The sequence below is a fragment of the Periophthalmus magnuspinnatus genome, chromosome 4 (assembly GCF_009829125.3).
Source record: "Periophthalmus magnuspinnatus isolate fPerMag1 chromosome 4, fPerMag1.2.pri, whole genome shotgun sequence".
Lineage (NCBI taxonomy): Eukaryota > Metazoa > Chordata > Actinopteri > Gobiiformes > Gobiidae > Periophthalmus > Periophthalmus magnuspinnatus.
This window is the reverse complement of record NC_047129.1, coordinates 20,592,381-20,606,890: the sequence shown is the minus strand read 5'-3', so window position 1 is coordinate 20,606,890 and position 14,510 is coordinate 20,592,381. Positions and strand designations below refer to the sequence as shown.

At 45.4% G+C, this 14,510-nt stretch overlaps 1 protein-coding gene across 1 annotated transcript in view; it reads right to left on the bottom strand.

Moving 5' to 3' along the window:
* The window catches only part of dnajc6 (DnaJ (Hsp40) homolog, subfamily C, member 6), a 30,633-nt gene extending 16,123 nt beyond the window's left edge, over positions 1-14,510 (bottom strand). Inside the window, exons 1-7 of the mRNA XM_033965760.2 lie at positions 14,381-14,510; positions 9,103-9,238; positions 3,247-3,296; positions 2,680-2,828; positions 1,880-2,002; positions 563-696; positions 152-346 (exon numbers count right to left, since the gene is read on the bottom strand). Coding sequence (XP_033821651.2) covers positions 152-346; positions 563-696; positions 1,880-2,002; positions 2,680-2,828; positions 3,247-3,296; positions 9,103-9,238; positions 14,381-14,393 — 800 coding nt within the window. The 5' untranslated portion in view covers positions 14,394-14,510. The remainder of the gene's footprint in view (positions 1-151; positions 347-562; positions 697-1,879; positions 2,003-2,679; positions 2,829-3,246; positions 3,297-9,102; positions 9,239-14,380) is intronic.

Here is a 14,510-nt window from a genome sequence, read left to right as displayed (position 1 = left end):
TTTTGGCGTTTTCAGTCATAATAACAGATGTGGTTAGTTCTTAAACAGAATCCCTCCTCTACGACAAATATTTAGCACAGGTTCAGGTCATAATTATAAAACTTGTGCGATATAACTCTCTGTAACGTGCAGAGTCTGGAGCGGGACATACCTCATCCTCTCATACTCTTGTGCCGTTGTGAAAATCTTGGTCTCCCCGATGAGGACGTCACAAAATGGCCGACAGCCGGTGCGCTGCTTGTTGAAGTAGGGGACAGGACTCATGGTGACCGCTTTAATGAGGAGGGGCTTAGAGTGGGGCAGACTGGGCTTCTCTGACACCATGCTGCACACATAGCCAATGTACCTGGAGGACAAGGGACAGATACATCAATATGTACGGGGACAGTCCAATGAGCAACAGAGACAGTCGAACGAACAACAGAGACAGTCCAACTGAGAACGAGCAACAAGCACTCGAACATCAGAAGAGGACAGATGGTAGAGGGTATATGTGTGTGTGCATCTGTAAAGGTGTGTGACTGTAAAGGTTGTGTGTCTGTAAAGGTGCTGTGCGTCTGACCTGCGGTGGGATGGCCACAGACCGGAGCCTGGCCTCTTGGCACTGAGCAGCTGCATGGCGGGGACCGGGTTTGTCAAGAGACGACAGAAGCAGAACATGGCACAAACCAGAACGCCCGAAGGAGCGCGCCCATCCTGAAACACAGGAGAAAAGCACAGGAGACAGGAGGTTAGTGTCCGTCCTGAAGCACAGGAGACAGGAGGTTAGTGCCAGTCACTGCTAAAGAGCCGCTCTGTGAAGCATCTGGAGTTAAACTGAAGAAATCACTGCAAAATCAAGTGTCAGTTAAAATCAGGGATGCTCTGCTATAACACTGGTGTCAGATATCGGCAGTGATACAGAAAAATGTGCTGGATCAATATCGGCTCCAAATATCGGTTCATTCGACATCCTGGATGAACATATGAACTGATGTAATGAGATTATTTACCGGTCAAATTTGAAGTCCTGAAAGTCTTAGAATGTTTGAACTTTGATTTACACAAAATGTTCTGTGGTAATAAGTAGAACATAACAGCTCGATTAAAACACAGTTCATACGTGAAGTGGCCCTCATCATAATAATCCCAGTCATAGTCATAGTAACAGTCAAATATAACCCGAGCACTGTTTAATCTTTTAAGGGTTCAGGTTCAGTCGTATTGTCGCTGCTTCATTCAGTCAGTGTTATGTTTGTGTAAGAACATTTAAAATCTGTTAAAGATGTACTGTGTTTTTATATAGCACTTTTATGCACTTTGCATCAAGAACCACTCACCCATTGACACACACATTCATACACCACTGTACACAGACACTGGGGGCGAGGGGCATTCATTCAATAACAGCATTCATTTGCAAGAGCTGGAATCGCACCACCAGCCTGTGGGTCAGTGGATCTGACCACTCAACCAATGATGTTTATGATGAGAGCAGGATTCAAACCACCAACCTTCAAATCAGTGGAAAACAACAACAAGCAGGAAGAAGACCTTCCACAAAAAGTTTTATAGTGCAGCTTTAACATGTAAATGATTTGTTTCTGTTGTTAAGTAAGATACAGCACAGGTAGAACACAGATCTAGCACAGGTAGAATACACTGTTTTGGTAGAATGGTGTGAGTTACATTCACTGTGGGGTCACATGAGGTTACAAAGGAGGTATTGTGTAACATGGAGCAGCTAGCCAAGGGGAAATGCCGCTTCACTGAATACAAACCAGCGCCGCTAAAACTGGACCAGCAGACGTGACCCACATATTCAACACTCAGGACCAGATGCAGATTTGTACAAACACGGGTGGTTTCACTCATGCTAGCATTAGTGTGCGTAGCTTACCGAGCAGGTGATGACGCACACATTCTTGGGGTTCTGTTTGAGCCAGTTGTGCATGTTTTTACAGACGGCAAAGAGGTTGTGCAGACTAGGGGCCTGTCGGGAGGGCCAGTTACACTCGGAGACCTGCAGAACACAGGAGAAGCAGATCAGAACGCGACATTTGCACAGAGAGAATGTCTGGGATTTCAATACTTTTGGAAAATATTAGCAAAAAAACAGTAAAACTGGTTTGAAAATTTAAAATAGTCCTTTGACGGTGAAGTAACCTGTGTGCAGACTGAGATAAAGTCACATTTTTAAAACACAGTACTCTGATTGGCCCATGTACTAGAACACATTTTAATTTGGGTATTCAGTATTCTGTAACTAAACACATTTTCAAAGTGTTCATCCATCTCTAGTGCTGGCTGAGTCGTCTACAAAATCAACCACAGACAGGACGCCATCTTGGTCAGGTCATCTCCAGTCTCCAGTGTCCTCTGCACTGTTCACTTGAAGTTCTTAAATACATTTTGTAAGACCACTGTTTGATATATGAAATTATGTACATGAAGTCTCCTTAAATTCAATTCAAAATATTTTTGCAGGGCTGAACAAAACTAAAATCTAACTATGAAACAAAACAAACACACACCAAGAGAACGTCATAATCGTTAGGTAATTAAAACATAAATATAAATCTGCCCGTTGAACACCTCATGCTTTTCTCTGATTGGCTAATGCTCTTGTCACTCGTGTCAATGGACAGATGTGTGTCGCGTAGTGTCAGTGTTTCCTGGCCAGGCACAGTTGGCGCTCACCCTGTTGGAGAACTTGGCGCCACGGTAGTTCCGCTGTGACAGGTTGAAGACGGTGTAGTGGTCAGCATGGCGACTGTCCAGGAACGAGCGCATGTCCTCCACATGGTTCTGGTAGCCAATCTGCACCGACTCAGCTGGGTAGGTCATCACTGGGCAGGAACAGAGGTCAGAGGTCATGGTACATCATCAATGGGCGGAGGTCAGAGGTCAGTTTTTTACTCATTACAAAATAGATCCTATTGTCGTGTATAATTGTTATTATCCTGCAAGTAACGACTGAACAGCTTTGTTTGAATAAAAGTTCAAACATTATGAGACGTCCTTGGCCACATCAGTCTGTAAATACTGTAAAGACTGTAAAGACTCAACATCAAATTAAAGACCCAATCTGGATATCGATTGAACCAATATCATGGGGCTGATACTCAACCCAGCAAAACTCCCTGGATCAACGCTGGTATGGGTGCATCCCAAGGCAAAGGGACCCCTGATCCTGCCGCTGTCAGATGGGGCGAAGCCGGCTCTATGAGTTCAAACATGAGTCAAAGAATATACCTATAATATTACCTATGATCCTGGATGTGATGTAAGCGATGTCCAGCTCTCCTTTGGTGTATCTGCAGGAAACAAGCGCAGGGTTTAACACAGGGTTTAACACAAACACAGGGTTTCACACACACACACAAGGTTTCACACAAACACAGGGTTTAACACACACACAGGGTTTAACACAAACACAGGGTTTAACACACACACAGGGATTAACACAAACACAGGGTTTAACACAAACACAGGGTTTAACACACACACAGGGTTTAACACAAACACAGGGTTTAACACAAACACAGGGTTTAACACAAACACAGGGTTTAACACAGGCTTCAGTGATAATGTGACAGAGATTTGTTTATATTTAGGAAGGAAAAGTACACAACATTTTGTACAACCAGGACTAGACCAAGACGCTGAATTACACCTGGACTAAGTCATGAGTAAACTGATGAACTACAGCCACCAGGGGAGTAGCACCAAACTTTGGGCCCTAGGTAAAAATCATCTTAGGGGCCCACACTACACATATCGTCTTATGAAAAATGCACATTACAGAGTCAGGGAGGGGCCCCTCCCTGCACTGGGCCCTGGATAAACAGTCCTCTTTACCCCCCTGTCTGTCATTCAGAACCCCCCCTCCCTCTGTCCCACGTGGTGTTGTCTCTGGGTTGGTGTCTGGACAAAAGTCCTCGTCGTCCAGGTAAACAAACAAACAGGTCAGAGAAGTTGAATTATTCAGGAGCTGGAGCCTTGAATACAGGCGAAAAATACACAGTGACATGGAGCTGCTGTCAGACCCAGGCAAGCTGCACAGAGAGAAAACTACCACTGTTGTCATAACGATTACCTATTTAAATGATCTAATATTTAGTAAAAAAATATTAGATCATTTCAGCGGGAAAAAGTCCTCAAATGCTGCATATAGTGTAAACAGAATGCTGCAATTCAGAAAAAGCCCATAAACTGTTGACAGCAGTAGATACAAAAACTGCGTAGACTCCAATAGTTCTCTGATGTAACCTGTACGACCTGTATCTGTACCTACACCTGTATCTGTACAAGGATCCTACGTTGCACTCAACACTTCAGAACTGGGACTAAACTCCATACACCCATTTTCTTCCTCTTATCTGGGGCCGGGTTGCGGGGGCAGCAGCCTAAGCAGGGGCTCCCAGACTTCCCTCACCCCAGACACGTCCTCCAGCTCCTCCGGTGGGACCCCAAGGCGTTCCCAGGGCAGCCGAGACACATAGTCCCTCCAGCATGTCCTGGGTCTTCCCCGGGGCCTCCTCCCGGTGGGACATGCCGGGAACACCTCTCTAGGGAGGAGTCCAGGAGGCATCCTGAACAGATGCCCGAGCCACCTCAGCTGACTCCTCTCGACATGGAGGAGCAGCGGCTCTTCTCCAAGCTCCTCCGGTGTAACCAAGCTCCTCACCCTATCTCTAAGGGAGCACCCAGCCACCCTGCGGAGGAAACCCATTTTAGCCGCTTGTATCTGCGATCTTGTCATTACCCAAAGCTCATGACCATAGGTGAGGGTAGGAACGTAAATTGCCCGGTAAATTGAGAGCTTTGCCTTTCGACTCAGCTCCTTCTTCAACACAACAGACTGATACAGCGACCGCATCACTGCAGACGCTGCACCAATCCACCTGTCAATCTCCCGCTCCATCCTTCCCTCACTCATGAACAAGACCCCGATGGGACTAAACTCTTAAGATTATAAACTATAATGCAGCTTCTGGGCCATTTGCCTTTTACAAAACTTGAAGTAAACTCTGAATTGCTTTGAGCGTCAGGACCCTCCCTTCTGCTGTGTCTCTGTTGTCTCCGCCTCCTTCTCTGTCGTCTCTCCTCCGACCTGGCGTCGGCTTACCTGATCTGGCAGCTGGCACACTTTTTCTCTTTACCTGCAGTACAGAAGCCTGCTTTTTCCTCGCCAGTCCATCATTGATACTTCTTCAGTTTGTGTGTGGCTCCACAAAGCAAGTTCACTTTTTCACCTGTCTACCTGCTAGCCAACCTGATACCCACCTGCCCCTGTGGACCCCTCAGCCTGATACCCACCTGCCCCTGTGGACCCCTCAAACTCATTCTTCATGAATGTATTCTAAACATCCTAATTATAAAACCACTATCACAAATTCCTGAGGCCAAAGCAGAGTCGGAAATGCTAACAATGACTAGCATGCTAATACCGCACTTCCTGAATCTCAGACAATACAACGCTTTAGTTCAGTCCTGGTTCAGTCCTGGTTTAGTCCTGGTTTAGTCCTGGTTTAGTCTTGGTTTAGTCCTGGTTTAGTTCTAGTTTGATCCAGATTAAACCTTTCACCTCTTCACGCTCAGAGTCCTGAATCGGCCTCAGGCCGATGATCATAAACGAGCGATGTGAACGATGTGAACATGTGTCATCATGTTGAGTTTATTTGAGTTTATAAACTGACTTATGTAAATTTTAAGTTTGTTATTGTCACTGTAGAACGTTCCATGTCATCTCCACGTTTGAAGTTATGGATGAGGGTCAAAGGTCACACAGTCATTTGTTTGTTATGTCTTTTCTGTTGTTAGCTCTGCCCACTCAGAACAGCATAATTACAGATTATTAAAGTCATTATCAGATCAACTTCACATTCTCACTGAAAATATAATCTCGTGGTGTTTTGTGGACATAAATGACAATGAATCAAGCTTAATTTATACCAAGCCTTTAAATGTTAGCCTAGAGCAGTGGTTCTCCAATAGTGGGAGATGCCGGGGGGGCGCGTATGACTCCTCGTATGACACTGTAGTACTGTACGCAGCGCGTACGCAGTGCGCGCACAGCAAAGAGTAGGAGAGAGCGAACAGATCGTGACACAGGGCAGTGAACAAGAAACACTTTTGCTAAAGAGACACTATGGAAAACATTTTAACAGGGATGAAAAGAAAGGCGGATATAGACGGAGGTAAAGCCACCCGAAAAAATAAGACGAGGCAGTCTGATGAAGAGTATTTAGCACTTGGCTTCACCGTGACTCCGGTGGGACACGAGGACAGACCGGTGTCTGCTGTGACAGTGGACAGTGTGAAGCCAAATAAGACGCCTCATTACACCTCAGTCACGCTGATACGACGCTGGAGTTTTTCAGCGTAAACGTGTCAAATATTAACAACAATCATCCACTTTGTGAATGTCACTTAAAGCAGCAAGCACTGAGCATCATGTAAGGTGTCGTACCAAAGTGCTAAATTACTTGTTTTAATTTGATATTTATTTAATTTTAATGTATTATTTTGATATTTATTTAATTTTAATTTACTCATTTGATGTTTATTTTATTTTATTTTTTATTTGATATTTAATTAAATTTCATTATATCATTTCATTTATTTTATTTTTTCAGGGGGGGCGCGAAATTTTTTCTTCTTTATAGGGGGGGGGCATAATAGAAAATAATTGAGAAGCACTGGCCTAGAGTGAAATTAACCCTCTGTGTCAGACCAGCACCGTCTGCCTCAGTGAAGTTTAATGAATAATGCAGAGAGAAAGAGAGTAGAGAGAAGAGAGAGGAGAGAAAGAAAAGAAGAGAGAGGAGATAAAGGAGAGGGGAAAGAGAAGGACCACGATAAGGAAACACAGAGTCTGAGAAACAGAGTGAAATGAACCCTCTGTGTCAGACCAGCTCCGTCTGGATCAATGAACTCTCATGAATAATGCAGCAAAAAAGAAAGAAGAGAGAGGAGAGAAAGAGAGATGAGGAGAGAAGAGAGAAGAGAAAAGGAGAGAGGAGGAGGGAGGAGAGAGAGAAAGAGGCGAGCGGAGAGAAGGAATGAGGAGGAAAGAGAGAGAGAGATGAGACAAATGAGGGAGAGAGAGATACGGAGAGCGATACATAGAGGGGAGGAGGATGGTACAGGCTAATGTAAAGGTGGTGGGACTGAGCGTTTGGGGGCAGGGCTTGTTCTGACACAAATATGGCGGAGTTAGTTTGGATTTAAAGGTGTAAAAATCTTTGTTCATTTTGTCTGACATTTCAGATTTTTTTTTTTACAGAGGTGATTATGATGATTTAATATTGCAGTAAAGTTTTGCAGTTTTACTTAGTTATACCTCAACACATCGAGCTAAGAAATGGACATCAACAATTAGCTCACAAAAATGCAAACTGTCATATCAGACAGACTTGGTACAGACGCTGATCTCTTTCCTGATTTCTGTCCTGATCTCTGTCCTGATTTCTGTCCTGATTTCTGTCCTGATCTCTGTCCTGATCTCTGTCCTGATCTCAGCTCTGATCTCAGCTCTGATCTCAGCTCTGATCTCCGGCCTGATCTCAGGGCTGATCTGTGTGAGAAATACAGTTCAATACAGTTAGTTTCCTTTTTAAATAAATAATTATATGTGTTCAGTCATGTGACACAGAGCTGAGTCATCAGGGCTCAGCACACGTGAGCACTGACCCTCTGACAGGTCACAATACTGTTTTACTAAAACACTTAAGATCATTAGCTTTAAGATTTTACAAAAAAAAAAAATTGATAATGTGAGAGTGTGTATATGTGTATGTCTGTGGTTGTGTGTGTGTCTGATAGGAGAAACAGTTGGGTATTGTACAGACCAGTGCAGAGAAGTGTGCACCACGACAGGGCCAAGCTGTGCCAGTCTGAGACTCCCCCTGGCACAGCTCAAACACACACACACACACACGTGCACGTATACACACACATACACTCATACACACACATACACTCATACACACTCATACACACCCCTACACAAATACACACACATACACACACACTCACACTGAACCCTAACACTGCTGTGGGAGACTTTGTTTAGTTTAAAATAAACTTTTGTTTATGTCTGAACAAAATGTCATCTCTGTAATACACCAGTTCACGATACACACCTCAGCTGGAGCATACACAGTCCTGGATTAGTCCTGTTGTAGTCCAGGTTTAGTCCTGGTTCAGTCCTGTTCTAGTCCTGGTTTAGTCCAGGTTTAGTCCTGGTTCAGGTCTGTTCTAGTTCAGGTTCAGCCCTTTTCTAGTCCTGGTTTAGTCCTGTTTTAGTCCTGGTTTAGTCCTGGTTTAATCCTGTTCTAGTCCTGGTTTAGTCCTGTTTTAGTCCTGGTTTAGTCCTGGTTTAATCCTGTTCTAGTCCAGGTTTAGTCCTGTTTTAGTCCTGGTTTAATCCTGTTCTAGTCCTGGTTTAATCCTGTTTTAGTCCTGGTTTATTCCCGGTTTAATCCTGTTCTAGTCCTGGTTTAGTCCTGTTTTAGTCCTGGTTTATTCCCGGTTTAATCCTGTTCTAGTCCTGGTTTAGTCCGGTTTTAGTCCTGGTTTAATCCTGTTCTAGTCCTGGTTTAGTCCTGTTTTAGTCCTAGTTTAATCCTGTTCTAGTCCTGGTTTAGTCCTGTTTTAGTCCTAGTTTAATCCTGTTCTAGTCCTGGTTTAGTCCTGTTTTATTCCTGGTTTATTCTTGGTTTAATCCTGTTCTAGTCCTGGTTTAGTCCTGTTTTAGTCCTGGTTTATTCCTGGTTTAATCCTGTTCTAGTCCAGGTTTAGTTTCGGGTTTACTCTGTTTCATTTGTGCTGTAAGTGTAGATGTTCCTGTATCTGATTGTTTTGAGGAGATTCAGCATTACAAAATGTCCGTAATAATAATGAATCTATGAAAAGACTTTACAAAAAGAACATTTTTATAAATGTAAAAATATATGTGATCAAGAGGTTTTAGTTTGATTTATTTATCTGTGTTTATTTGTCCTATGGATCAAACCTGGACAAGGAGTTACACAGACATATTTGTAAAGGGACCGCACATATTAACGGACATTTAAACATGTGAACAATAATAAAACATGTGTAAACATGACTCACGTGGCGACCTGGTGCATGACCTTTGTAGACGTGTCCTTCAGAGTGTCCTTCAGGTTGTCCTTGAAGTTACTGAAGAACTTCCCTGCTCCTCCTTTGACCATGTCCAACAGTCCCCCTCCATAGTTAGCATCCATATCTGAGGAGACAGCATTAGCCACATGTTAGCTCAGGGCAGAGATAGCATTAGATAGCATTAGCCACATGTTAGCTCAGGGCAGAGATAGCATTAGATAGCATTAGCCACATGTTAGCTCAGGGCAGAGATAGCATTAGATAGCATTAGCCACAAGTTAGCTCATGACAGAGATAGCGTAAGCCACATATTAGCTCAGGACAGAGACAGCATTAGCCACATGTTTGCTTAGGACAGAGATAGCATTAGTCACACATTAGCTCAGAACAGAGATAGCATTAGCCATATGTTAGCTTAGGACAGAGATAGCATTAGCTACATGTTAGCTCAGGACAGAGATAGCGTTAGCTACATGTTAGCTCAGGGCAGAGATAGCGTTAGCCATATATTAGCTGAGGATAGCGCATAGTGAGTATAAAGAAGTGGACTGAGTGAGTTTGACATCACCCACAGCGTTTGGCTCTAAATGAAGCTCATCAAGGCTAACAATTATAGCGGCCAATTTGGAAATGAGTTCCATGTTTGGAAGCCATAGCAACCAAGGAGCCAATCTGGAGCGAGGCTGTTGAAGGCAATGCCCCGTCTCGCCCACAAGACCGAGGGAGGGAAAGGAGTGACCACTGTTGCTAACACTAGCAGGAGCTACCTCGGGGAAAGAAGGTGCCTGATTTGTCTGTTATTATTGTTCATATCTTGATTTACAGACACAATAGTGAAATAAAAAACCCAGAACTGTGGTCTCTCTCCTCCTTCTCTTCTTCCTCCTCTTCCTCTATAATCTGACAGACTCACCAAAGCCCAGCCTCCACATTTAAATATAACTTTGTGAAGAGTGATGCAGCACATTCTGTCTATCAACATTCAGTGCTGATGTCCCTGACCCACTTCTGCTGCTGTGACGTCTTCATCACATCACACTCTTCATCACATCACACGCTTCATCACAACACACTCTTCATCACATCACACTCTTCATCACATCACACTCTTCATCACATCACACTCTTCAGCACGTTCACATTCATCACATTTCTCCAGCAGGAGTCACTGTGTTTGTGTGAGTCTTTTTACACTGAGCTGAGTTCAGTCCTGTCCTTGGCCGTGAGAGTGGCTGTTTCAGGGCTGCTGTTTCAGAGCTGCTGTTTCAGGACTCTGAGTACTAGATCCAGACAGGGGGCTTAGTTTGAGGGGACAACAAGTGCTTTAGACGTGGTTTAGTCCTGGTTTAGACCTGGTTTAGACCTGATTTAGTTCTTGTTTAGTCCTGGTTTAGACCTGGTTTAGACCTGATTTAGGCTTGGCTTATATCTGGTGGTATACAGACAGAGAAATAATAATTTGAGTCGTGGGGGCAGCAGTCTGAGCAGGGACTCCCAGACTTCCCCCACCCCGGACACGTCCTCCAGCTCCTCCGGCGGGACCCCGAGGCATTCCCAGGCCAGCCGAGAGACATAGTCCCTCCAGCATGTCCTGGGTCTTCCCTGGGGCCTCCTCCCGGTGGGACATGTCCGGAACACCTCCCTAGGTAGGTGTCCAGGAGGCATCCTGAGCAGATGCCCTCAACTGACTCCTCTCAACGTGTAGGAGCAGCGGCTCTACTCCGAGCTCCTCCTGTGTGACTGAGCTCCTCACCCTATCCCTAAGGGTGCACTGCATGGCCGGGCACCAGGCTTGTATCTGCGACCTCGTCCTTTCGGTCATTACCCAGAGCTCATGACCATAGGTGAGGGTAGGAACGTAGATTGACCGGTAAATCGAGAGCCAGGACCTGCAGCAGGCACTGGGGCTGCTTGCAGCCGAGTGTGAAGTGGCTGGGATGAGAATCAACTTCTCTAAATCCGACGCCATGGTTCTCGACCGGAAAAAGTTGACTTGCCCTCTCCAGTTGGGTGGAGAGTCTCTGCCTCAAGTGGAGGAGTTCAGTGGCCTCAAGTCGGGGCGACAGTGGCTCAATGGTTAGAGTGTTGGTCCCCCAACCCGAAGGTCAGAGGATCGAGTCCCGCTCAGACCAAGTTGTGTCCTTAGGCAAGACACTTCATCCACATTGCCTAGTATGAAAGTGGTGTGTGTGTGAATGATAGGTGGTGGTTGGAGGGGCTGATGGTGCAGATTGGCAGCCTTGCTTCTGTCAGTCTGCTCCAGTGCAGCTGTGGCTACAATAGTAGCTCACCATCACCAAGTGTGGAAATGAATGAATAATGACTATAGTGTAGTGCTTTGAAAAAGTGCATTACAAGTGTAAGCCATTATTATTATTAAGTTTCTCAGGGTCTTGTACTTGACTCCAAAGCTTAAAAATATAAATATTGTAAATTAATAGATTTTAAATAGAAAACAGATGGTGTTTTTCCAGGGCTGCATCCTCAGACTCGGGGCTGGATCCTAACACTCGGAGACATACTTTGAGGCCTAAGGTCTCTACTTATTTACAGCATCTGTCTGTGTGGTTCTGAGCGAGTTCTTGTCCCTGAGTGTTTTCCTCTGTGTCAGCTTGTGCTGTCTCTCTGAGCGCAGATGGATGTGGGAGTGTTCTAGAAGCCTACTGCTAGCTACAGTGACGAGCACGGCTAACGCAGGCTCTATGGAGGCTCTGACTACATCAGGTGAAATGCTCTCCTGACAGCATACGACATCAGCACATGTTAGAATCAGACTGGGATGGGTTGTTGTTGTGGGGCTGTGTGGAGCCCTGTGGGGCTGTGTGGGGCGGTGTTGTGGGGCAGTGTTGTGCTGTGTGGGGTTGTGTTGGGCATTGTGGGGCTCTGTGGGGCTCTGTGGGGCCTTGTGGGGTGTTGTGGGACTGTGTGGGGCCGTGTGGGGTGGTGTAGGACTGTGTTGGATGGTGTGGGCTCTGTGGGCCGTGTGAAGTGGTGTAAAGTCATGGGGGTGGTGTAGGGCCATGTGGAGTGGTGTAGGGCCATGTGGGGTGGTGTGGGCCGTGTGGGGCCGTGTAGGGCCAAGGGAGGTGGTGCAGGCTGTTGTCAGGCTGTATGGGGCTGTGTAGAGCAGTGTGGGTTGGTGTAGGGCTGTGTGGGGTGGTGTAAAGTCGTGTGGGTGGTGTAGGGCTGTGTGGGGTCTGTGTAGGGCCGCGTGGGGTTGGTGTACGGCCGTGTAGGTGGTGTACGGCCATGTAGGTGGTGTAGGGCGGTGTAGGTGATGTAGGGCGTGACGTTTTACGCATTAAAACCTCTGTCTTTGAGCCAGACCTGGTTTATTTACTACAGTCCAGATCTCAGTTTCACTCTTCATATTAGTGCACATTTGTTCACCTTCTGAGGTGAATAAATTCTAAAATCTCAGTGAATTTATTTTATTATAATTATCAAAACCACAGTGTAAATGTTCACTTTTTCATATTTATAATCTGTGTATCATTCATTTTGTTTTTGAAAGGTGAAAGCCATTTGCAATAAAAAGTAAAAAAAATAATTATATAATTCATTTGTGTTTCATATGAATGGTTCAAAGAATGATCAAGCCGAATGGTCGGCCCCCACATTTTCACCTCAACAAATCTGGCCCTCTGCAAAAAGTTTGGACACTTCTGGTCTGTACTGATGTAATCCACTTTAAATATGACATATGTTACCTGTAAGGAACTATTTTATATTTGAGTCTTAAAAATAGAAATAAGCAAATACCTCAAATGAAAAAAAAAAAAAAAGTACAGTATTGCTTTGCCTGTAATGTTCCACAGTATGGCTTTAAAAGTATTTATTATTTATGCCATTACAAGTATCACCTGCTCATCTCCATGGAAGATTATAAACAATCCAATGACAGCAAGGGAGTACAAAGTTCTGTAGTACACCTTTAAATAATCTCTTTTCAAGATGCCATTTTATCGATCTACCCCCATTTTCATCTCCACCGGTACGGGCCCACTGTGACGTACACGCCCACTGTGACGTACACGCCCACTGTGACGTACACGCCCACTGTGACGTAAATGCCCACTGTGACATACACACTGTGACATACACACTGTGACGTACACACTGTGACGTACACGCCCACTGTGACGTACACGCCCACTGTGACGTACACATTGTGACACGCCCACTGTGGACTCACTAGTGTGATTTATAGGGAGCAGACAGCAGCCATCCAAAGGGGCTTTGTTGTGATGACGTTTATGGCAACATCAGCTCCCATCGGACACCAAAGTTTTCATGACAATGTGTAAAGCTCCCTGTAACATCGCACCCTGAGGTGTATAAGGTGAATCATTCTTTACAGACAACTAGAATGAAATTTTAAAAAAAAAATTTTAAACAGCGTAAAAATTGTTATCTCCCCAGTCACTGCAATATGGCCGCCGTGTCCTACAGAGAACACAACCTCTACAGCCCCAAAGACGAGAGCAACCAGCACGTGGAGACAGAGCTGAACCAGGTCTGAACCAGGTCTGAAGCAGGTCTCAACCATAACTGAACCAGGGTCGAACCAGGACTAAACCAGGACTAAACCAGGACTAAACCAGAACTAAACCAGGACTGAACCAGGACTGAACCAGGACTGAACCAGGACTGAACCAGGACTAAACCAGGACTAGAACAGGACTAAACCAGGACTAAACCAGGACTAAACCAGGACTGAACCAGGACTAAACCAGGACTAGAACAGGACTAAACCAGGACTAAACCGGGACTGAACCGGGACTGAACCGGGACTGAACCAGGACTAACTTTAAGATTAAACTAGTCTACTTCTAACAGCAGAAACGGCACAGCCCGTGTTCCACAGTTTGAGACTCACTTGTATCATTACCGCTCAGTTCATAGTAACAGAATGAACAGCTGTAGATTATATACATGTGTTTATATATAAATGGCCTGTATATATATGTATATGTGTTTGTAGTCACATTGTTTCTCTTGTAAAGTCAGAACCACATCCAGCGGACCGGGCGGACCGGGAGGTGCGTAACGGGATCTTGGGGGACTCTCCGGGGGACTCTGCAGTGTTGGACTCGCCTCCAGCCTCTTCTCTTTTCACTGTAGCAGCAGCGTGAGCGTTTCCATCACAGTGTTGGCGTTTACATCACAGCGTTAGCGTTTGCATCACAGCGTTAGCTCTGTGTAAACCCTCTGCGGTGCGTAAAAGGCGTCAGAGGCGCATATTCCGCAGTTAGCCCGCTCTTACCTGCGCTCTCCATGGTGCTGCAGTCCTCCTCTCTCAGCGGGGTCGCCTTTGGTCCGAGGGTGGCCGCGATGGAGCCTCCGAGCCCGAGCACACTGCCCCCGAGCACACTGCCTCCGCCTGCGCCTCCGCC